General features: G+C 44.6%; 2 protein-coding genes across 3 annotated transcripts in view; one reads left to right on the forward strand and one right to left on the reverse strand.

Moving 5' to 3' along the window:
- Positions 1 to 5,442, reverse strand: part of Bend6 (BEN domain containing 6) — a 36,199-nt gene extending 30,757 nt beyond the window's left edge. The window contains exon 1 of one of the 2 annotated variants that reach the window (XM_051204372.1): positions 5,298 to 5,442. The gene's annotated coding sequence lies outside the window, so the exon portion shown is untranslated. Of the gene's footprint in view, positions 1 to 4,597; positions 4,724 to 5,297 lie in introns of those variants that run through there. The other variant, XM_051204373.1, reaches the window with a different exon arrangement.
- Positions 5,280 to 24,480, forward strand: part of Dst (dystonin) — a 348,777-nt gene continuing 329,576 nt past the window's right edge. The window contains exons 1-2 of the mRNA XM_051204361.1: positions 5,280 to 5,479; positions 6,039 to 6,073. Of these exons, the coding sequence (XP_051060318.1) occupies positions 5,299 to 5,479; positions 6,039 to 6,073 (216 nt within the window). The 5' untranslated portion in view covers positions 5,280 to 5,298. The remainder of the gene's footprint in view (positions 5,480 to 6,038; positions 6,074 to 24,480) is intronic.

The raw sequence follows: 24,480 nt of genomic DNA on the forward strand, positions 1-24,480 counted from the left end.
GCTGAAATAAACCCTTATCCCCAACGTTCCTTCTGACAGAGCGTTCTACCGCAGCAAAGGGAAACAAGCAAACAAACAAACACGATCCTTCATGCAAGTTTCTAGGAACTTCCATCCAGATTAGTGCTTCTCCACCTTCCTGATGCTAATACAAAAATTCCTCATGTTATGGTGACCCCCTCAACCATAAAATTATTTTCGTTGCTACTTTATAATGCAATTTTGTTACTGTTATGAATTGCAAATATCTGTGTTTTCTTAGATGACCCTGTGAAAGGGTCATTTCACCTCACAGGTTGAGGACCACTGATCTAGGTAAAAGTAGGCCCACTGGACTTTACTTAGACTTCCATTGCCTTTATCTTTGTTTCCTTCAGTCAAATTTCTCCAAAGATTGTGGGTGGTGTCTCTGGGGATCCCCTTTTACCTTATTCCCTCTGTAACCCATTTCTGTGTGGTTTAGCCTCCCCTATCATGCCCACTCAGTCCCCCAGAGTATCTCCTGAGGTTTCCCCTCCCCAATCCTCAGGGCTTTCTCTCTTTACCTTCTTTGAATGTCTCCCCCAGGAAGCCACTGGGCCGGGACCCTCCTGACTGGGCAGTCCTGCCTTGTGCTGTAGACAACCACAAACAAGCCTAACTCCCCTTTCTCGGACCTCTCTTCTTTAGTCACTTCTTGCATTTCTATGATCTGTTTGATGATGGCTCTCCCACATCCGGGACTTCTCTACCCACATTTGCATGGTCTTGCTGGCTTGTTACACTTGGTTACCCTAGTTCTTCCTTCAACATTCATTGTTTCCATGGTGGCTCAGAATCTGAGTCACCTTCCCTTATTTTCTCTCTACACAGCTTGGGCTGGAAACTTTGTTTCCTCCTGCTATTTCTTCCTGACCTTTTAATTAGGAAATTGTACCACACCTATAAACTCTAGGGCAATAATATATAAGATGTCTCTGCTTTATTAAAGCCACTTACTTACTGGTAGGGTTAGAAAAAAATGTGTGCCTTTGAGTGGGGACCCCCAAGGACAACCTGAGGCGTCACACCACAGTGGCAATTCTTTCTTTCTTTCTTTTTTTTCTTTGAGAAAGGGTCACTCTTTCTGTGACTCCAATGTAGGTTAGGCTGTCTGGCTAGGACCCAGGACCCACCTCCTCAACGCTGGGATTACAAACATGCTGGCTTGTTGTTTTTTTATTTGTTTTTGGTTTTTGACATGAGTCCTCACGATTGCAAGATAATCACTTTACAGACTGATTAATTTCTCTAGGATCCCTAACTTACTCTTAAACTGAGGAAGGACTGGTTATTAGTTGGATTTCCATTGCTGTGACACACTTGAGCAAATTAAAGGAGAAAAGATTTGCCTTGGGGGCTTGTGTTTTCAAAGGTTTCAGTCCATAATGGGACATAAAGTAAACAGCTGACATTATGGCAGCTGAAAGGCATGCACACACACACACACACACACACACACACACACACACACACACACACACAGAGGGCGGGGGGGGGGGAGAGGAAGAAAGAGACAGAATATTAAGTATGCCCATGCTGTGTTTTTTTTTTTATTCCCCTTTTCTGCTACCTGGCTTTCTAGTCTATGGGATGATCCTCCCCACATGGATTACATGGTGAGTCTCTCTGCTCTGCTCACTCAATCCCCTCTGAAAATGTTACCACAAACAAATCTTGGGGTGTGCTTTGTTAATCTCTTAGGCACCTCTCTGTTTGATGAAACTGATAATTTGTCAATTAAGATTAATCATCACAAGCCAGGTGTGGTGAGGCATGCCTTTGAGAGGCAGAGGCAGGCAGATCTCTGTGAGTTCGAGGCCAGTCTGGTAGACAGAGTTAGTTCCAGGACACACAGGGCTACACAGAGAGACCCTGTCTCTAAAAATAAAAACAAAACAAAAAGAGTAACCACCACAGCCTGCTAGCTAGTAAAAGTTAATAAAGCCCCCTTCTCATACACGCCCTGTCTCCTGTCCACTTAGTGTGTACATTATAGACAGGAAAGCCTCACGGTCTCAGACTCTGGTTCCTATGCAGGAAGTTATATAGGTTGCTTTTGCCTGCTCTACTGCTAGTGAGATCTTTTCTTAGCTGTGATGGGGGTGGGAACACTGATTTGGAGAACAGGGAAAATGTGCTCCATTTGGTTTTGGGTCTAAGCAATGGTTTTTAATCTGACTTTACTCTAAATAAAGTTAATACCTGACTTTCTTTTTGGATCATTGTGTTTATTTTTAATGTGGTGGAGATTCCAAAGACAAGAAGGGCTATGCAGTGGATCACATCTGCCAACTATTTTCTCCTTACCTCCCTGCCCTCTGGGATTACAGTGGTAATTCTCTGTCATAAAAGCGATAAATTACAACATTTCCATTGTGATTTTTTTCATTTCTTGGTATGACAGATTTGTGTCACGAGCACTCTCTTTCCACCCTTACCTTTAATCTTAAATTTATGACTTTTATATGACATCAATTATTCTCTTTTAAATGAGAACACAGCAGGAAGAGAAGCCATAAATACTACTAAATTAATTTCCCCAAAGGACAAATTGGCTAATTTAATATATATTGAACTCCAGGATGTACTGGGTACCACACAAACACAGAGGAAAAAAAAAAAAAACAAACTAAACAAAAAAACCAAAAACCAAAAACAATCAAAAAAAAAATTACTAACATGCCACTATTTGGAAAGGAGATGATAAATTAGCAACAAATCAGAAATTAATGGACTCATAGACTAAATTCTTTCAAGGACTTGGCTTGTTTATTGTATGTATCCTTAAGAGTACCCAGACAAAGAAGTAGATACATAGAAAAAGAAGTATGTATAAACCCTACTGCATGCTAGTGAAACATGCGCCTGAGGAGGAAGGTAAACGATGCTCTTATGTGCAATTGAAACTTGTAAATGGCTGCAGCAAGGCTCAGGGTGATAGTTATTGCACCAAAGTATAGCCCAGAGAACCATATTGCTATTTACTTGCTTTTTGTGGTTAAAAATGCAGAATTTGGGGGCAAATTGATTACTTTGCTGTGTTTACAGTCTCAGACATGTTTCCATGCATCATGCAAAGATATTCATGCCATTTCAGCTTACTACGAGCTTTGGCCAGTGAGAAACAAAAGGATGACCTTCGTAAATTGCAGCATTGGTTATTTCTACCCACTGTTTGCAGAGTGTTTCTCCAATACAGTTTAAAATGACTCTATCATGCCCCTGCTCAGCTGGTGAATTCTTCCTTTCCCGGAGTGCCACACTTTACAAGCCCTCAGGCTTCTTTTCTATAACCCCTGCATAGGGCATGGAACTACAGTTTCTTACTGCAGTGGGTTACAGTATCAGGAATCCTTCAGCTCATGGTGCAGAGCTTCTAGGCAGCTTTTCTGACTGCCAGGGACCTGTGAAGCCTGGTTTGCAGCCTGACATTCCAGAGTCCACCTTACTTGGTGCCTGAAAGCAAGGTCCCTCCTATTCTCAACCCCAAACAAGTGAGTGAGTTACATATCAATCTGTATTTGTTTCAGGAAACCAGCATGCAAATAAGACCACATACCCACTGCTTTCCATACTTTACGACTCTGACGTTAGGACTAAGCAACATCTTTCTGCATTTCTTTTCATGCTCACGCTTGGTAAGTTATCACCGACCTTAACAGCAGCTAATGGCTAAGCAGAACTGCAAACTGGTTTTATAGGGTCAGAAAACAATACAAGCATTCTCTTCAATCGACTTTCAGAATTTTACGAGTTATTTAGTCTCCAAGTTCTTACCAAAAGCACGACACAAATGTAGTAATGTATCCTTTGTCGTCTATCACGTAATTGCATGGTTTTGGGTTTTTTATTCTTATGCGAGTACATGAAACGAAACAAATCACTCAGCCCCACAGAAGGAAAGCCAGCATGCCTTAGGGGCAGCAGGGCAGAGTACTGCACTGGCCCGCCAAGGCCGCAACACGCTGCAGGCTGCTGCAGCGTCGGGTTCCTCGCCCGGCACACCGCAGCGCTCACGCCTTGCTTTCTTGGCACTGGACCAGCGACCCCTGTCAAGAATCCAGCAGACGACTACGATATAGTTTTTGCGGATTATAACGGAATGTAAGGGGCGGCGGCGGGGGTGGGGGATGCCAAAGGGGAGAAGGATGATCGTATGCCTAAGTGTGACAGGCAGATCACCATTGGCTAATAGTACCTAAATTTTTCTGCTGCAGTATTTACAGGCCAATCAATCAATCAATCACCAACTTCCTTCATCGGTTGGATGCTCACATCTAAAAAAATCCCCTCTCCCTACAAAGACGCTAAATGAATCAGGTTTTTTTTTTTTTTTTTTTTTTTTTTTTTTACCGCCAGCCCCAGGTATCAGGTATAAAGAGGACCCAAGGGCTCCTGTCTGGGCTGCGAATCAGCACCAAGTCTGGGGGTGGGACAGTGCATGCCTGCAGACCCCGGCGTGCCTCTCCCAAGCGCTGCTTGCTGCTAGATGGGACCTGCTTGGCGGCGGCCCTTCCAGGTGCTGGCGCCCTCAGTGCGCACGGACTACCCCCGCCCCCCAAACCAAATAGCTCACCCTGCCGCATCCTCGGAGCCCCAGCCTCCAGGCGGGAGCCCGGGTCCCCCCCGGCTCCTTGGCGCCCCCTGACGTCGGCCTCCAGCAGTCGGTCCACCGAGGCTGCAGAGGCGAAGCTCGGGGGGGGGGGTGCGGGGAGGGGAGGGTCCCGCGCACCGCCGCCTGGCGCGTGGCCTGGCGGGCCGCGCGCGCGCACCGAGCCGGCCTGCGGGAGGGCGCGCCGCTCGGTCCCGGCTGCAGCCATGTGCGCGCGGCCGCGCCGCCGCAGCCCGTGACGTCAGCCAGCGAGCCCCCCGCCCGCCGCGCCCCGCCCCGCCCCACGTGCTCCGGGCTTCGGGATGCCGAGGCCCGAGGCGGCCACCCGACGATGCTCACGGCCGGCTGCGTCCCGGGCGGGGCCGAGCCCGAGGGCCGCGCACGGGCTGGAGCGGCCGCGGAGGGAGGGGCGCGGCTGCCGCCGGCGCGCCGCGTGCTGAGTCATGGCGAGAACTGCCCGCTGCTCTCCAGCAGTCGTTCCGGGGCCGGCGCGGGGTGTGCAGCCACTGGGCCGCGCGCGGGACCGCGAGCGCCGGGCTTGACGCGCTGAGCTGCGCTCGCCCGCCCGCCCGTGGCCGCCGCCGCCCCCCGCGCCCCGCGCCCCGAGCCCCGCGCGCTCCGCCGCCTCTGCCCCGCGCCGCACGGCCCCCCGCCTCGCCCGCACCATGATCGCCGCGGCTTTCCTCGTGTTGCTGAGACCCTACAGCATCCAGTGTGCTCTCTTCCTCTTGTTGCTTCTGCTGGGGACCATCGCCACCATCGTTTTCTTCTGCTGCTGGCACCGCAAGCTCCAGAAAGGGAGGCATCCGATGAAATCGGTCTTTTCGGGTCGTTCCAGAAGCAGAGGTGAGACCCGCCGCCGCCGGGCTCCGCTGGGCAGAAGCGAGGCTGAAGCCTCCTCTGCCGACCCCGTGTCCCCTTCATTGCCCGCTCCTCAAGCTACGAGCGCTTATTAATTTAACGCGCCCTGGCCTTTTGCCCTCAAGTCCGTCCTCACATCACCAGGTTTGGGTAACCACGGGGATTCCGAGGTCCTGGGAGGAAGAATCAGACCCCAATTCTTAGGGTCAGTTTGCTAAATTTTTAGCCCAGAAGGTAATTGTTGTGGAATCCTGGGCTGAGGCATTCTTCCCTTTACATAGCTTTTGCTAGAGCTCGGGGATTAAGAAAAAGTAAGGCGTGATAATTTGGGGGCTCCCCTCCCAACTTTGCTGGAACTTCTTGCAGAGAAGTCACCTTAGAGACAGATGGTCCAATAGTCCTTCCACCCCGCCCCAATACACCCACAGAATTAGAGAGAGACAACTAGAATGTGCTTTCCTGCATCCAGGTAAGTGACCCCCAACTCTGCAGGTTGAGAACAAGGAGTTAATGAAGGTCTCATTTTCCCCTCTTTTCTCCCCAGATGCTGTTCTGAGATCTCATCACTTTCGCTCTGAGGTAATTTATTTAGTGCACGCTCTCAAGGTCAGAAGTAACTTGCTTTCCTGGGTACTGGTGTTAATCATGTGCGTGTGGAGAAGCCAGTAGAACCACCGAATGGGAAGCCTGCAGACCCTAAGCCCAAACTGACACGCTTTGTTTAAAGCAATTCCACAGTCAAGCCCATTGAGCGGTATAACAGATGTGTGTGTGTGTGTGTGTGTGTGTGTGTGTGTGTGTGTGTGTGCGCTTGCGCTCACCAGTGGGTGTGTGGAGTTTGCTTTACAGGAGGTGGGAGGGGCAGCCCCTAAAAGTGCAGCAGGGCCTTAGAGAACTTAGTCAGGGAATGGCTATCAGTTTAGTTTATAGTCTTGTGGTGGAAGTACTTCCTGGGTGCGCACTGAGGTCAGGCGCTTGGGCAAACCGCAGAACCACGTGCGTTCCAGCTGAGGCTCCAGGTGACATTCCTAGCGTCTTAGAAAGCTGTCCACGACAGTATTTTGGACATGATAGCGGTGTTGATGAAGATACAACGGAGAGTTTGTACTGATTATTTGTGCTAGAATAGCTCTCTAGAGTAGCTGACTGGACACGCCAGCGGGGGAGACAGCAGTAGGACCAGCTGCAGTTCGAACAAGACACCAGCTCTGCCTGACCCAGTGCATGCGTTGCTGTAGTTTCCAGATGCTCACTTATAGTAAGGCAGTGTTCTCTCTTTGGGGGGAGCGCTGCACATACCCAGGCCTGCAGGCTGCGTTGTGACACAGCTTATTCACCTTAGCAGAGGACTGCGCATGTCCCCTCTCCTAGAAGCTCCTTATTTACCTGAAGTTACTTCACTTCCTGTTTTCCTCGCTAATGGGAGGGTTCATTGCATCCTGGATTATGGTTATTGAAGCTTAACTGTATTGTCGTATTATTGTAACGTTGTTATGTTGCATATGGAGTGATTCTGCCGCGGGTGACCTGGAAGTGAGGACTCTGTGCTAGTTGAGGTTTGTGAGAAAATAACTTGTCAATAGTCAGCAGGCCTGTATCTAGCTCTATACTAACTAGCTGTGTGTATGTATTGGGGGGGGGCAGGGCTGTAAAACAGGGCCAGCAGTACCCTGCAGGGCCGTATGTGGAAAATTGTTTTTTAAATTATGTAAAAAAAATTCATTCATAGGAGATATTTAGTTTTGAGTAGCCATGATACATTTTGGACTGAAAATTATCAGGTGTGGTGGCACACACCCTTAACCCCGACTGACATTCAGAGTCAGAGGCAGGGGGAATCTCTATGAGTTTTGTGGCCAGCCTGGTCTACATAGTAAGTTCCAGGACAGCCAGAGCTACATTGCTACATTGTGAAACCCTGTCTGGGGTGGGGGAGGAAGAAAATAAAAGAGAGAAGAAAGAAAATATGTAAAAATCAAGGTATGTCTGTAATGAAGTCTTTAGAAAATTAGGTCAGGTTTATGGACTATAGCATGAGCTGGACCTGTTGTGAAACAGTCTTTGAATAGCAGATTAATTAAGTAGAATAATTCATTTAGATGCCACAAACAGTAAATAGTGGACAGGGTACAAATATTAAGATGTAGAGGACTGAGTTGAAAAAGATTCACCAACTCCGTACACATGAATGATAGTAGAGTCACAGAACTGTGAACTGGCCTCAGACATTTCAGCTTAAACACCCGGGGTCGTGAGACACCCCATGTCTTTGGGGATTTTGAGCTAAAATTTTATCTTGAGCTTATATTGGTTAAGAAGTCTGGCAGCGTCTGTTCAATGCCTGGCCTTGTTCTGGAGGTTTGCTAGTGCCATTTGAAATCTTTGTGCATACTTGTTGCTTGCTTTATGTGTTAGCCCGTGAGTTCCTGGGGGCAGAGCTTAGGTCTCAGGTGATACCACTGCCTGGCTCAGTGACTCATACAGAATGGGTTCTTAAGTTTTTGGTTGTGAGCTTAGCCTTTAATGGCCAAGCCAACCCTCCAGCCCCAGAACCCAGATTGGGTTCTTCATAAATATTTATGGGCTGAATGAGAAGAGTCTCTTGGTGGGCAAATAGAACTCAGGGCTGCACAGAAGAGGAAAAATGCATTTTTAGAACATGGCTTAGAATTTAGCAGTGCTTATTTACCTTTCCCAGGCTTCTAAATCAGAATTTTATTTATTTATTTATTTATTTATTTAAAATGGGGGTCTTACTGTGCAACTCTGGTTGTCCTGTATCTCACTATGTAGATCAGGCTGGCCTTGAACTGAGAGAGATATGCCTGTCCTGTCTCTTGAGCAACTGGCTTTTTCCAGAGCTTAAAAAAAAATAAATAAAACAACAACAACAAAAAAATTACCTTGGTGTTTTTAGTGAAATTTAAGGAACTCATTTTAACAAAAAGATTCTGTTAGAATTTCTTTTTTTCCCCCAACAAAATAAAATGCAATGTGAGCTTAATTTGTTGGTGGGCTATGCCTGGTAGACTAAGCAAGGAATGTCATTTTATATGTGGGAACTCATAGACTGTGCTGCACAAGAATGTCATATTTCATCACTGTCTTATATTTACCACAAACAGAACATTTCCCCTTAAGCAAAACACAGGATATATTTTCTTCTTAGAACATTATCCCTGCCAAGAGTTTTCTCCTTAAGGAAGACTTCCACATTTGCTTGGATTGAAGCATATTTAATAAGTTAGAGTGGACACAATGAATATTTATTCCTGCTGTTTTTAAATATTGTCATCACAGCCAATGCTTTGATTTCCTGGCAAGTCCTAATCACAGTGGGCTAAGTCCCCTAATGCCAGTCTTAGTAAGTGGATAATTCACTTTCAGCATTTCTGTCTCGGTCAAATGAGAAACAAGATGTAGGATCTGCTGACTCACTTTGAAACCTGAACAAGCTGTGATAGAATACTGGAATTGATGAACTTTGGGAAACATTTTGCTGTTTCATCTGGCAGAGGACATTGTTTCTGCCACTCAGCGCCTCCAGGAAGGAATCAGTGTGGACGGGGAATTTCGAGGTGTCCTGTCTAAGATGGTCAGAATGATACGTCCTAAGGAAAAAACATGTTGTTGAGGCCCCGCTGAAGACAAAGGCAGCTCCCAAATCTGAGGAGCCACGGTCCTTTGATTCCTTAGCAGTGTTTAATGGCACATGTCTTCCATGCCAGCTCTTTGTGAGGAACTAGAAGTCAGCAATACGAATGTTCATCAGGCGCTTTAGGTCTGTGATCACCACCAGCACTTTGTTTTCAGACGCTTGCAAAGTTATGAGCTTTTTAACAAGCTTCTAAATTTTAATAACGGCATATGAGGAAGCGAAATTGGCCCCTCTAGCAAAGTCTGTACAATTTTACCTGACCTTAGAGATGATAGCTGGAAAGGTTCAGTTAAGCAGAAGTGAGTGTGTGTGTGTGTGTGTGCGTGTGTGCACGTGTTTATGAAATGATTTCCCATTGAAGTAGGACAGTCTAGAAACCATGTGCACCTTCTGGTTTCTAGCCATCTAGCATCTCCGAAAGTGCCTTTCCCGAAGAGCTCCGGTGTTTTATGCCGAGACTGTGAGCAGAGGTAAATGTCACTGTAGGTTTTTGCAGTGAAAGTCAGCCGGTGACTGCCCTGTTCTGGAGGAAATTTCAGAGAGTAGTCAGGGCACTGTCCGACTATAAAGGAGAACCTTGCTGTACTGTCCTTCAGAGAATGAAGACAACACTCATGCCTTCCAGAGTCCCGGCGTGAATGGTGGTAAATGATCCCTATTCATAGCTGGGGGGAATAAGGGACACCTTGTTTGTTTAAGACCGGAGAGTGAGTGTCCTTTCCCTTCTTCAGGATCTCAGGAAATATCTTCTCTTTCTGCTTCAGGTAAGGGGAACAAGAGAGTTAACTCAGATTAAGCAGGTCCTGAAGAATCACCCAGTAAGAGACTGGGTGCTAAGACAAGAGCCACAACTACATTTTGTCTCCATTTGGTGCTGACCCGCGTCACTCATAACCCAGACAGAAGTGTGCCCAGAATTCTCAAGGGAACAGAAAAATTAAGTTGAATGTTTTTAGTGCATACTTTCTACAAAACTGGATAGACAAGTTTGTGGTTTGCTCCCCTCATCTGTGTTTATGTAAGGTCTTCGGGATGAAATATACGGTCTATTCAGAGTCTCTGACCTCATTAGATGCCCAGGTGTCCCTGTTCCAAACTCTGGAGAATGATCAGCAAAACAACAGTATTACGTAGTTTCTCATTAAACTTTCATCTTTCACTAGGAATTACCCAATTTAAATACACACGTGTAAAGAGCACATGGTGCATATATCTCGTAGATATGTATAACTTTTATGTTCTATGGAGCAGTTTAAAAGTAAGTTTATATCTTTAAAACTGTGATAAAAGAAAAAGAAGGTTATTTTCTGAGTTGGGAAAAATAGTGCTTTATTGTTGAGCTATCCTTTATAGTTACTGTTGTAAATACATTTTTTGTTTACTGTCATTCTAGGTCTAGACTATTTATACTAATGTAAGCAGTCATGAGTAGTAACTGTATACATATATGGTGTACATTTAGTGTGACCCAGTTACTTTCAAAGTAAACACACCGATCGTTTCTTTATGAAGCACTGTGTTAGACACTGTGGAGTGTTAGATGCTGTGGAGTAGCCTTGCTCAGAGTATTCCGAGTCACCCCGGCATGCTTGCCGGAATCTAACAGCTACTGTTTCTTCTGTTACAGTAGCTGAACTGCTGTGCTGTTCCCAGCTATGAGTCACCAGTGCAGTAACAGCATCAGACTATGGCATGCAAGCGCGCAGCAATTGCATGTGTAGAAATAGCAGATTAGTCCTGTTCACAGAGCTTATCTTACCATTTTAGCACAACCATTTACACAACTCTTACCTTATAACAAAACAACCGCTGAGTGTGAAACAGAAATGCCCTCCCCAGTATTAAAATGAGGTAACAGCCGTTTTTTTTTTTTTTTAATGTGTCTAAGCAAAAGCATATTCAAAGTTGGAATATTTGTCCAACCTTGAGACTGAAGAATGAGCCCACGTGGTTCAGATTGCTGAACAGAGTCAGGTAGACAGCAAGTGTTGGTGTGTTGGAAGGGGTGTGTGTAAGGAGGTTCAGAACCCTCAATAGAACTCACAAGCTTTTCCTCTGCCACGCTGTGCCACCTCTATCAAGGCTCCGTCTCTTAGCGTCTCGGTGGCAGCATGGTTCCATTCCAGGCAATGTTTCTACAGTGGGCAGAGCTCCACACTGGTCGGGCATGTGAAACACGGCTTCTGACTTCTGGATTGGGGCCAGGCGAGAGGGGAAAAGGCACAACAAACGATGTGCAGAGAAAGAATGATTGGACTAATTGTCCAATTGAGGTGGCAGGTCGTGGGGTGGCTGGAGGTGTCCTCCGAGGGGTGGGTGATACTTAGGCTGACGTGCAATGCTGAGGTAGTAGGTGGTAGACAGCAGGGGCAGGCGCAGTGCACCTCCAGGCACCCTTCAGCGTCTGACTAGAGTAAAGGGCTCCTGGATGGTAAAGGCCGATGGAGCTGGGAATATAGGTGTGTGAGGGCCAGCTGCAATGAAAATGAGTCAGTTTTTGGTAAAACTATTTGATTTGAACACTTAGGAGGGTGCCTGCCAGGAGCCTCTAAGAGAAGCAAATAAATAAATAAGTAAATAAATCACTTTAGATTTCTTTTCAGGCAGCTATAACAAAGCAGTCAGATCTCACCTCCAGGAAGAATGACAAACCATGGCCTATGCTTGTGAGCGCTTGAACACATATGGGTTTGGCCTTTCTGCTTACTAGGAAGCTGAGATTTGGAAGGGTGTCATGCTTTGTGGTTCAAGGATCTGGTATTGTTGGATTATGTCTTAACTGCAGATACCATCTGTCTAAGGGGTGTGTGTGTGTAGGTGTTTGTGTGTGTGTATGTGTGTGTAGGTGTGTGTGTATGTTTGTGTGTATGTGTGTAGAGGTGTGTGTGTGTGGTGTGTGGATGTGTATGTATATGTGGTGTGTGTTTGTGTATGTGTGTGTGTGTGATGGTGGTGGTACTGGAATTTGAACCTACAGCCTTATACATGCTAGGCACTTGCTTTACCACTGATCTATATTCTTAATGTGTTTGGCGTGTCATTACAAATTCTAATGTAGCATGTGTAAAATGCTGGTATTTATCACATACAAGAACATTTTTGTTTACGTATATATTTAACAATATTCTTGGTTCTAATATGCCCCCTTCTACTGCCCAGGCTTTGTTTAAGTAGCTGAAATTTATGTCTCAGCTTTTCAGTTTCTTCCTCAAAAATTCCTCTCAAAGTCTTTGTGTTAGTCAGGGTTCACTAGAGTCACAGAACTTATGGAATGAATCTCTCTCTCTCTCTCTCTCTGTGTATATATAGTATGCATATATGTGTGTGTGTGTATGTATATATTTATATCAGTCTTGTGCATATGGATTTTATTGGGCTGACTTAAGGCTGCAGTCCTGCTAACACAATAATGGCTCGCTGTGGACGGAAAGTCCAGTAGTTGCACCGTCCCACGGGCTGAAAAAAATCTCAGCTGGTCTTCCATGTGTGCTGGAACCCTGAATAAGTAGGCTGCAATGCCAGTGAAGGAGTGGATGGGCTAGCAAGGTGTGGGCAAGCGAGCAAAGAGCAAAGAGCTCTTCAGTGTCCTTATACAGGCTCCCAGCACAGGTGTGGCCAAGGTGGTACATCTTCCTGCCTCGAAATCTGGATTAAAGGCCTGTGCCTGTCTGCTTCAAAGGTCTGGACTAGAAGTTGATTCACCCACTTCAAACCAAGTAGAAAATCTCACAGGTGTGCCCTTCCTCCATTTCTGGAATGTAGTTCATCCTAGATGTAGTCACGTTGACAGCCAAGAGCATTCATCATCACAGTCTTTGTCAGCTACACTACAGACAAGGAGATACCATCTAGAAGATAGAAAGAACTGCAAAGATTAAATATTCCCCAAAACCCAAATTGCCACCCAACAAATGTGCTAGTGATGCAGACCATTTGTAAAAGAAGAAATACCAATGGCCAATAAAAATATTCAACATCCCTAGCCATTGGACAACTATACTATTCCTGAAGAGATACCCAATGCAACTCCACATCCCATCACAGAGAAGCTTGCATACCTATGCCTATTGCCGTTCTTTTCACTATAGGACGTGTCTTACTAGCCACTGTTCTGTTGCTGTGAGGAGACACCATGACGGAGGCGGTTAGTGTGGGGGCTTGCTTCTAGTTTCAGAGGTTAGAGTCCATGATCATCATGGAGGGGAGCACGACAGCAGACAGGCAGGCTGCTAGGGCTCTACCTGAGAGCTCACATCTGAGCCACCAGCAGGAGGCAGAAAGTGCACTGGCATGAGTCTTTGGAAGCTTCAAAGCCCACCCCAGTGACACACCTCTTCCAACAAGGCCACACCTCCCAATCCTTCCTAAAGGGTCCCCAGCTGGGGACTAAGCATGCAAATTCATGATCCTATGAAGGTTATTCTCACTCAGACCACCCCTTGACCCTTGTGGTGGTTTGACAATGGCTCCTGTAGACCCATATGTTTGAATGCTTGGTCCCCTGGGGATGGGACTGTTTGGGAAGTATTAGGAGGCATGCCCTTGTTGGAGGTGGTGTGTCTCTGGGAACGGGCATTGAGGTTACAAAAGACTCATGTCACTCCCAGTGTAGTCTTCCTGCATCTTACTTGTGGATTAGGACGTGAGTACTCAGCTCTTCCTATGACCATGCCTTTGCTCCAGCATCCTTGATTATAAGATGCAAGCCCAAATGAAATACTTTCTTTTATAAGTTGCCTTACACCTGGTGTGGTGTTTTATCACAATAGAAAAGTAACTAAAGACAGGCAGTGGCGTTGCATGCCTTTAATCCAAGCAGAGGCAGGAAGATCTCTGAGTTGGAGGCCAGCCTGGTCTACATAGTGAGCTTCAGTATAGCCAGGGCTACACAGAGAAACCCTGTCTCAAAAAACACAAGAAAAAGAAAAGTAACTAAGAGGAACTTGGCACCAGGGAGTGGTCTACTGCTGTGATAAGCTTGGCCAAGTCCATCTTCTGTAGATATTTGTGGTTAACTGCACCTGTTATGACTTCACAAGTGCAGGGGCAATGTCATTTCCAGAAGACAGCGTTTCACAGTGCTCCCAATCTTCTAGTGTTGTGGAATATTAGTTGAAGATGTTTTACCAAATAAATAACTTAATAGTACATCTTAGGTCACTGGTAAAAGACAAACAAGCTCTAATAGCAATTCAGTAGACAGAAATCGTGAAAGTCAGCATAGAAATTAGTGAAATGGAAAAAGACAGGGTAAGAAACTGACAAACGAAAAAATTAATGAAACTAGTGATGAAGAGGGAGTCCTTACCACAGATGTCAATGAAACTATAAAAATAATTGGACAGGGCTGGAGAGATGGCTCAACTGTTAAAGGCTAGGCTCACAACCAAAAATAATTGGACAGTTTAGAGAAATAAATGCATTTCAAAAATACATATGACCTACCAAGATTGATTAGCATGAGAAAAAATGTTTTTAAAGATCTATAATAAGCAGTGAGATTAAAATAGTAATTTAAAATGTTCCAACTAAAACACAGACCCAGATGGATGTATGGTAGATTTTATCAGACCTTCAAAGAAGAACATCACCAAGCCTTCTCAAAAGATTCCATAACAGAGAAAGGGAAGAAATACTACCTAACTGTTCATGAAGCAATATTATACCAATACCAAACCCAAATAAAGACACAACCAGAAAGAAAATCAGGGACCAAATCTCCTGTTGAATATAGACACAAAAGTTTTCAAGAAAGTATCTAACAGACAGTACACCATAAGAGAATTGGCCTTATTCCAGAGATTCGAGGGTCGTTCAGTATGTGTAAATCAATAAATATAATCCGTGACATAAATTCACTCAAGGGAAAAGATAATACCTAAGTAAGCACAGAAAAGGTTTTGACAAAATCTAGCGTTTCTTCACGAGGAAGGGATTTCCTTGAGGAAATCTGAAATGAAAGGGGCATATAGGAGCCCTCGTGACATGCAGGGTTACCACTGACAACCTTTTCCTACTTTTCCCGGAGACAGTGTTTTCCAATTCTCTGTTTTCTACATACAAATTACTAAGATTCTAATTTTGTGTATTTTACATACATAGAGATTACTAAGATTTTCATACCTAACATTTTAAGATTTTTATTACATGTAAAATCCATTATTTTGCATATCAGAAATTAATAAAAATGAATGCTTACCTCATCACACATCCAATTTTATTGAGGTACAGTGTCCAGTTTTGTCATATTTTTCATAATTCCAGGAAGATTACTTACGTTTGCAGCCATCCTTTGTTCTCACCCAGGGACTTCTAATCTGTCATATAGTCCAAGCATGTGTAGCCAAGGATGACCTTGAGTCTGATGCTCCTACCTCTGCCTTCTGAGTGTTGAGGTTTGTGTTTTGTTTTGTTTTTCCTTGTGTGACTGTTCAGCTATACTAGGCAAACTCATCAGTAATCACAAAAAAACTGCACATTGTTTCCTCCGAAGTCTGCAGGGAGTTCTTTAATCCCAATCTGCTTGATTCCAGAGGTTGAAGGGACTTTCTGAATGAGAGGCACACTGAGGTGAGATCCCTGAGCGTTTTGTGTAATGATGAGTCGGAATCTGGAGAAGCCTGGGTTCTCTGCAGCTGCATGCACCTCTACAGCATCTCACAGATAGACTTGATTTGGTAGGGAGGTGGCCTGGTTATCACAAGGTGAAGATAAACACTTCTGCTACCGAACAAGATGGCAGAATGCTTTGAACATTCACTGGAGAATTCCAAAAAAAAGTTCACACTGACAGATAGATTGAAGGTAATAAATTCAAAACCAAAATACCATACCCTGGCCATGAACTTGCCATTTTTTTTTTTTTTTTTTTTTTTTTTTTTTTACTTACAGCATCCCCAAAACCAAGGCAGTGTACAGCAAGGCAGCCTAAACCCCGGGGATGGGTACTGAACTCCGAGAGAAACACCCAATTCTGTCTTGAGGGTGAAGTAAAGAGTTATTTATAAGACTCAGAAAATGCAGAAACCCTTCATTTCCTCTTCTCCATATTCCTGTGCCTCAAGTAAAACCATAGGCAGATGCTAACATCAGCCTAAGAAAACCCAAAAGTTTCTTTTTTTTTTTTTTAATCCCAAGAGAACAGACCAACTGTCATCACCATGTTTTCTGTTTCTGCCGTGCCGCCCCTTGGCCCTGATGAGAACACGTTCACGTCACAGAAGTACGGGACAGAACAGGAAAACGAAGGCCCCAGTCTGACGGATGCACACACAGAGCTGGGATATGAAAGCATAGTCAGCCACACAGAAACCAAAGGAGCAAAAGGAATGGTATAAGCATATTCTTAAATTGACAAACTGAGCAGATGAGATGAAAGGAACAAGTTTCTAGAAAGACATGAGTCACCAAAGCATGTCCAGAAGGAAATCTGAAGACATATCCAGAGAGTAGAGAAACTGAACTGATAAGTCAGGTCTCCCTACAAAGATAATAACACCCCCAGATGGCTTTCACCGGAGAACTCTATCAGATATGTAAAAAGAATTAATATCAATAATTCACTTAATTGGAAAAGGAAAACTGAGGTGAGTCATAAACTGAATGTAAACCCATATTAAGATTTTTTTGAGAGAAAAAACAATTTCATGATCTTGGACAAGGCCAAGATTTCTTAGATAGTGCACCAAAAAGCACACCCAAAAAGGGATTTGTTAAAAGTTCAATTTTACACTTAAAAAACACCATTAGGTTGAGGACATAGGGCTTGGCCAACATCTGTAAGCACCGAGTTTGATCCCAAGGACCACAGAAGAAAATATAAGATTGTAAGAAAATATTTTGTAATTATGTATCTACTAAAAAACTTGTATCCAGTAGTTAAAAGCTCACAAAACTCATTAAGAAGAGAAGAAAGAAATTTTAAAACGGGCAGACCTTTGGTGGTCTGTGAACAGCTAGGGAATGCATGAAGGGTGCTCTTCATCTGGGCGGCTGTGCCGTGGGAAAATGCTAGCGCTAGCCGTCACTGCGTGGTCATAATGAAGAATGGAACTTGCAGAGACTGAAATCCTCCTTGCTGTAAACAGCTGTCAATGCCACAACACGGATGAGTCTCAGAAACTTGAAGCAGGGCCTGGAAGATGCTCAGTACATAAAACCATTCTGGTGTGAGGACCAGAGTAGGCGCGGCAGCTGCCTGTGCTCCCAGTGCTTGGGATGGGTATGGACACAGTATCCCAGGGGCAAGCTGCTACCCAGACTAGCCAAATTGGGAAAATTCTGCCTAAGAGAGCAAGCAATGCCAACTTTTGGCCTCCACACACACTTGTCCACAAATACACAAATGTACACTCATCCCCCACCCCAAGGGAACAAAACAATGCAGCTACATGCAGGAAACCCTATGCAAGACCCTACGTGACTCTACTTACATCAGTGTGCAGGAAAGACACGTGTTCACTCAAAGCAGACTGGAGGTTCCCTTTTTCTTTTGGGGTGTTGAGGGTGGAACCTGATACTTGTGAATCAAGTACTGTGTTGCTATGACCAGCTACTACCTATACCAGACCCTGGGATCCTTTTAAAGTCTCAACTGCAGCTGGTGAGGTGGCTCAGGAATTGAAGGCATTTGCTGCCCAACCTTACACCCCGAGTGTTGTGGGTGACCCTGCTCGGATGGACACCCCTTGGGGTAGGGGGTGAGAAGATGCAGCACTGGGAGTCAGTGTGTAGCAGAGCGCGCTGCAGATCCCTTATTAAGGAAGTCAGGCCTACCTTTATCCCTCCCAAGGTCCCACTGGCTCAGGCGCTGACTCTGCTGCGTTGTTCTTCCCTCAATGGTGTCTCTGAGTATCAACAGTCCCTGGGCATAGAGGCAGGCTTGGCTCAGGGAGGAAGTGCCTGCTGCGCATGCTCATGAGGGCTGGCCTGGACACCTGGGAGGGGCGACTGCAGCTTGGGTAGGCTGGCCCAGCAGTTTCTGCTACACCCGATTTTAGTCCCCAGATCTCACGTGGTGCTAGGAGAGAACTTACTCCCTGCAATTTGATCTTTCATGCGTGCGCAGACACACACACACACACACACACACACGCACGCACGCACGCACGCACACACGCTACAAATAAATTTAAAAAATTAAAAAAGGCATCTCTACCAGGTAAAAAATTGTCTCAGAAAAGCCTTTGGGTAGGTCAGTTTGGCCTTTAGTTACTGTTCTGCTTCAGGTGTGTGACATTGTAGATAACCGTGTATTAATTACCTGTTACATTTGGAGACATAGAAATTCATAGTCTCCCTAATCTAGTCTCTAGCTTGAAATCCCAAGTCAGATCTTCTTCCTATCCTGTATTGGATGGTGGATGTGGGGTGGGACGGGGTGGAGGTGGGGTGTGCTTAGGCCCAGAGGCCTAAAGTTTCTTCTAATAGTGAATATGCTGGTATTCAAGAGTTGCATGGGGCTATAGAAATTGTCGTGGGGTGTGTTTCTTACCCTCCCTTCTCCACACACAGTGATGGGACCATGTGAGATTCGAGGTGGATCCTAACTTAGGTTAGGTCCTTAGCTTACCTTGGGTAAACCACTTAATGTTGATCATTCTCTTTTGCTAAACTGGAACATGCAGCGTTTCTCCTCACAGGCCCCTTTGAGTATCAGTGAAATAATAAACATCTTTCCCCCATCGTTAACACCTATCAGGTCAGAAGATCATATAGGCATCCAGCATAAAAACTGGCACAAGCAGAACCTCTTTATACATCACACGTTCATTCATTAGTGAATAATTCAAATCCAGCAGGCTCATGGCATCTCACATTTCCTCTGCCTACTCTCTGTGGCAGGCTGGAAATACGGTCCTTCTAGACCTGAAACTTTTTAGAATTTCTTCATCTTGTCTAGAAAAGGGAGACAGAGAGGATTAAACCATACAGAATACAAGAAGTCAAGTGACTTGAGCAGTATTCAAGTTGGAAAAGTTAGTCATTGAGTGCTTTGATGTCCATAAAGAGTCTGTGAATGTTAGCAGGGTGGCATCAATCGCTTCTGAAAACTGTGAGGTATTGCCATGCCCTACATCCTGTCCAGAGATGGCCTAGTTACAGGGGAGTGATACAAGCTGCCATTGTCTGAGCACTTCCGTTTGCCAGGCATCTTTCCTTATGGCCCATGTCATTTAATGATCACTTGGCCAGCCCAGCTTGTAGCCACTTGAAAACAGATAGTGAAGCTTAAGTAGAACTATCTGGACTGGCATTTGCCTAGCTAAGCTTAATAGGTAAGAATCAGTACTGCATTTTTGAAGATTGCAAACTCAGAATACAATTTGAGCTTGCTCTTTGAGCCTGGGAGGTGGTGGTAACTGTCACCTGAAAGCAAGTTAGGACTCCATGGAATGGAGTTTTGGTTCTGAGTAGTAAGACTCTTCGTGTATCACTTAAAATGAATCTCCTCTGTTTAATCTTTTCTGGGTGTTCCCTTCCAAACATTTTCTAGCATTCACATTTCTGAGTCAGATCTTGTGGGGTAGATGGTTGTTATTTCAGAACGATAGGCACGTGTATTGTACGGAAGTACGGTGTGTCTTCCGCACTGCATCAGATGGAAAAGTTCGCTGGTGGGTTCCACAGCTGCAGATGATGTGTGTAAAGAGTTGCTGCCCTCCGTCTGCTGTCTGTCTAAGCCGCTGTCTGCTGCATACATCACCACAGTGCCAAAATGGTGCTGAATTTTAAGTTATGTCCCTGGTTGTTAGATGCCTTTAAATTATCCTAAACACCTTGCTGTGTATCTGTCTGTAGTAACTGGAAAGTAAAATTGGGCAGTGGTGGCTAGCTACTGCCATATCAGTAACAGGTTCTCTAGAAACCTCAAGAAAATCACAGACTCAAGCATGCCTGGAGCTGTTCTCTGGGAAACTATGGCAACAGGCCTTTTAATTAAAGCTGAAGTAGTGTGTGTAGCTTAGAAAAACACAGAAGGACTGCCAACTGATAGGGCGAGTACATGGAACTAATCCAGAAACCTGCGAAGTGTTCATTTTAGACATATTTTATATCTCTTTGTTATCTCTATTTTCAAAAGAAATGATAAACTGTTGGGATGTGTGGTGCAGGTCCCTCATTATGATTATTAAAATGTACGTGCTAGCCAATAGTTGTAAAGATTAATGCAGAGGTATTGTCAATTGCAGGAAGCAGTCAGAGTGGGAGGGTTCCCAAGGGATGATGGTGTGCGTATGTATTCATTCAGTCTGTCCATCCATCGGTCTGTCTGACATCTATCAACTGGTCTGTCACACTAGTCCTGATGACTGACGAGTTAGTAAACTAGTCCCCTCTTGAGCTGAAGCATTTTCAAGCCAACATGCTAGTATCTGTTTTTACAGCAATTTAATATACAGTTGTGCAAAAGGCAACTTATTATGTTAAGCTTTCCAAATTAAAAAAAGTAAAATGGAAAAACAAGAATTGTTGTGCATACCTGTGTGTGTGTGTGTGTGTGTGTGTGTGTGTGTGTGTGTGTGTGTGTGTGAGAGAGAGAGAGAGAGAGAGAGAGAGAGAGAGAGAGAGAGAGAGAGAGAGAGAGAGATCCACCCCCAGTCCTGGGCAGTCTTATTGTTCATTTTTTGCCTAAAAGAATTTGAGTTTATACTATTGTAGCATCCCATCTGATTTGTGCTTCTGTTCAATACTCAGAGAAGCATCACTGAGGAGTATGAATGCTTAGTCACCTGAGAAAACACAGCATAGTTGGAATGTGTCTCTGCTGTTTGATGTCCCTCTTCGCTCATCTCCTGTTGCCCCTTGGGTTTGGGCTGGTTTTTACCAAACACTTTCCTCGGCCCTCACCTAGGCTTTCCTTATCCCTAAGTGCTCCCGACTTCCTAAATCACTCTGCCTTTCCTCTCCCAAATCCTGACCCCCACTCCAGATTCAAAAAGCCATTTCCAAACAGAACGGTGCCATCCTGTCTACATGTAGCTCTTGGTATCAGTGGTTCCAAGTCTGCAAAGCCCACCAAAAAAAAAAAATCTAGTGTTTATATGAACATATGTGAACTTTACCCTCCTTGTCAGTCATTGATACCTAACCTGCAGCACAGTAGTGTATGCAGTATTCACACGGTATACGTGTTTGTGTTATAAATATAAGGATAGGTCCAGCTCCAAGGATCTGACATCCGATCCTCATCGCTGGACATCCTTATACACACACACACACACACACACACACACACACACACGGCATTCACTCACACCCTATACACATGTGCCATTCACTAGCACACCTGTACACACATAAGTAAAAGTAATATAAATAAATTGTTTTTAAAAAGAAGTATTTCATTTCCTTATCCGAGTCATGGGTACAATCCTGGAAGAGTCTTGGGGTCTCTGGTCTTTGTGCTTCGTTCCCTTCTGTCTTTGACTTTTGGGAGCTCTAGGTACACTTAGCCTGAGCTGAAGCATAGTGAGCACTCCAGTGTGAGACTTAAAGCCCTTGGGGGAAACCCATGGTTTCTGCTAGTTCTTCTTAGAACGTGAAGAACAGCCAGCGCCTCTCTACTCTGCTCTCCCTGGCCTCCTGCCCTGCTGTGGATTTCCAGTGCTTGCCTTAAAATGACCTCCTCACCTGGACCAGCAGCTGCTTCCTTGTCTCTGCCCTTGTTGACTCCTCGCTGGGTTTTTAAGCAGTGAACCTGGCTTCCCTCATCTGGTGGTTTCCTTTTCCTCCAATAAACCTGTCACCTCCTTGGCATCTTTGTGTTGTGCCCTGAGCTGACTTGTTTCATGTTATCGTTATTGTGCCAGGCCGGTGTCCCTCACTTGTCTGGTTACTCCAACGTATGTATGAGTTCCACTTTGTTCTGTCCTGTTTCTGGTGCTGGCCGCAGTGCCACACGGTTTCAAGAACAACATCTGAATTACTGGGTACATGAAACTCACATGAACATGGAGCAACAGAAATGGGGTGTGGTGGCTCATGCCTGTAAATTTAGTACCCGAGAGGCTGAGGCAGGAGGAGCACTGTAAGTTCCAGTCCAGCGACCCTCCCCCGCAACAGAAAACCAAAAGTAGAGACTAACAGAGATCGATACAGAGTGGATAAACTTTCAAGGGGTCTTAGCAGCACCCTACATGTCCGGGGCAGGTTTAAAAGTCTTGCATTGTGTGAAAGATAAGCCTGATGGTTCGTTCAGAGTGCTTTAATTTACATTTGATTTATGTTCATGTTGTAGATTCTTTTCTGGCAACACTTTCTCTAAATGTGCTTCACCAAAGATGTGTCTCAGAATAACTCAGACACTCCATCTCCAAAGCTACGAAAGTCTGAGATCCTCTAGTGGATTCATAATAATTCAGCTTTTGTGTTGGGAGTGTGTACTTATCCTTCCTGCTTCGGGAAGTGACGGGAGCAGGAGTGGGAATCAAAGCTAGTCATAAAGGATGCTAAAATTAGATCGCTGGCTTGAGGTCAGATGGTCCAAAACCAGAGGAGCAAATGAGAGGTTTTAGAGAAGAAGGGCTGTTTCCCAGGCCCCTACCTGCAAATTACGAGCCCCGTAGTAGCATCTGTGATTATGTTTTGCTTGAATGTTTCCCCATCATGAGCTATGGGGGGAAAAAGTTTAGCTGACAGTCTGTGTTTGGATGACAAAGGAGGAATTCAGAATCCCTAAACCACTCCTGCTATTAGCATAATTTGAATCCTTCCCATCCTTACTGTCCATTCCTATGGCTCCGTTAATGTTACCTACCCATAGCACATCTTTCATGTGTGCATTCTGTATCTTGTCTATAGATAGGTATGCTTGTTCGTTTGTGTTTTAAGACAAATACTGTCTGTGAAGCTCTGGATGGCCTGGAACTCATTATGTAGACCAGGTTGTCCTTGAACTCAGAGAATCCCCTGCCTCTACCTCCCAAGTGCTGGGATCAAGGGTGTGCATCACTACACTTGTGTCTAGGTAGATAGTTTGTATTTGTTTTCTTTCTGTTCTTGATAAAGCATTGTGCTTTGTTGTGCTGTGTTATATAGGGGTGATTTAAAAGATCTTTATACAAATTTATGATTTTGTTGAGACACCTTAATAGTTAAAATTAGTTTCACAAGTTTGACACCACTCCCAACTTGAGAAAATTAGTGGTAAGTCTGCTGATTTTATAGCCTTACCCTAGAAATGCTTATCCTTTTCTGTAAGATGGCATGGCTTATCAACTGTGATGTAGAAGGGTCATCCTTTCTTATCTGCACTTAGCAGTGTGAGTGCCTTCCTTTCTGTCCCACGAAGCCTATGCAGAGTAGAGTGTAAATGTCAGTGCAGGATGATCAGAGCTTAAAAGAAGCCATATAAATTATGTCAGCAAGATAGAATCCTCTTAATTTCATAAGAACTGGGTTGTGTTCATACATACATACATACATACATACATACATACATGAATTTCTCTTTCACTGGGACCAAAGTTCCTGGGCAAAACAGCTTCAAGGGTGGGAGATTCCAGAGGATTCAGGCCAAGGCTGACTGGCTTCATAACAGTCAGAAAGTAGAGTGGGTGCAGAGATAAGATACTTCAAAGGTATACCTCTACTATTTGCTTCAACCAGGTTCTACCTCCCAACCTCCTCTAAATGCTATCCAATATAAACAGATCATTGCATTAATCCATTCCAGCTGGGACCAATCACTCACTATCAGACGTTTGGAGGACACTTTATATCCAAACTGTAATTCATTTGAGCATAAAAATCTCAATACCTAAATTAGGCTTCAATTGTTGGTGACCCAGACATAGTTCCTCCTAGTGGGGGACAGCTAGTTCTATGACTTATTTTTTTCTTTTAATTGTTTTCATTTGTTACTATTACACGTCGTGTGATATGTATGTGTGTTCCACATATGACAACATGTGTGTGAAGGTCCAAGAACAACTTTCCCATATTGGTTCTTTCCTCAGATCATCAAGCTTTCATGGCCAGCAGTTTTCCATGCTGAGACGTCTTATCAATCCTATGCTTATCTTTCCAACTCTGCATTCAGTGGCATGATGGAAATTGCCAAAGCTCCCTGGACTGCTGCAGGGTAGCAAAGATAAATGTCTCCAGATAGTAGTGACTAGGAAAAATTGTTATCTATCTGAGGGTTAGACCTTTTCTATCTCAGGAGGAAAATAAGAAAATACACTTTCTGCTGGTAACCTAAGGAAAAAAGGAATAAGCCCGCACTTTCTTGATGGTAACTTTCTCTTTTACTTCAACTTAAATAATCTCTCTTTCTTGACAGTCTGTCTGCACGGTTACATCTCTTTACGTACAGTTACACATC

Source organism: Phodopus roborovskii, unplaced genomic scaffold (assembly GCF_943737965.1).
Source record: "Phodopus roborovskii unplaced genomic scaffold, PHOROB, whole genome shotgun sequence".
NCBI lineage: Eukaryota > Metazoa > Chordata > Mammalia > Rodentia > Cricetidae > Phodopus > Phodopus roborovskii.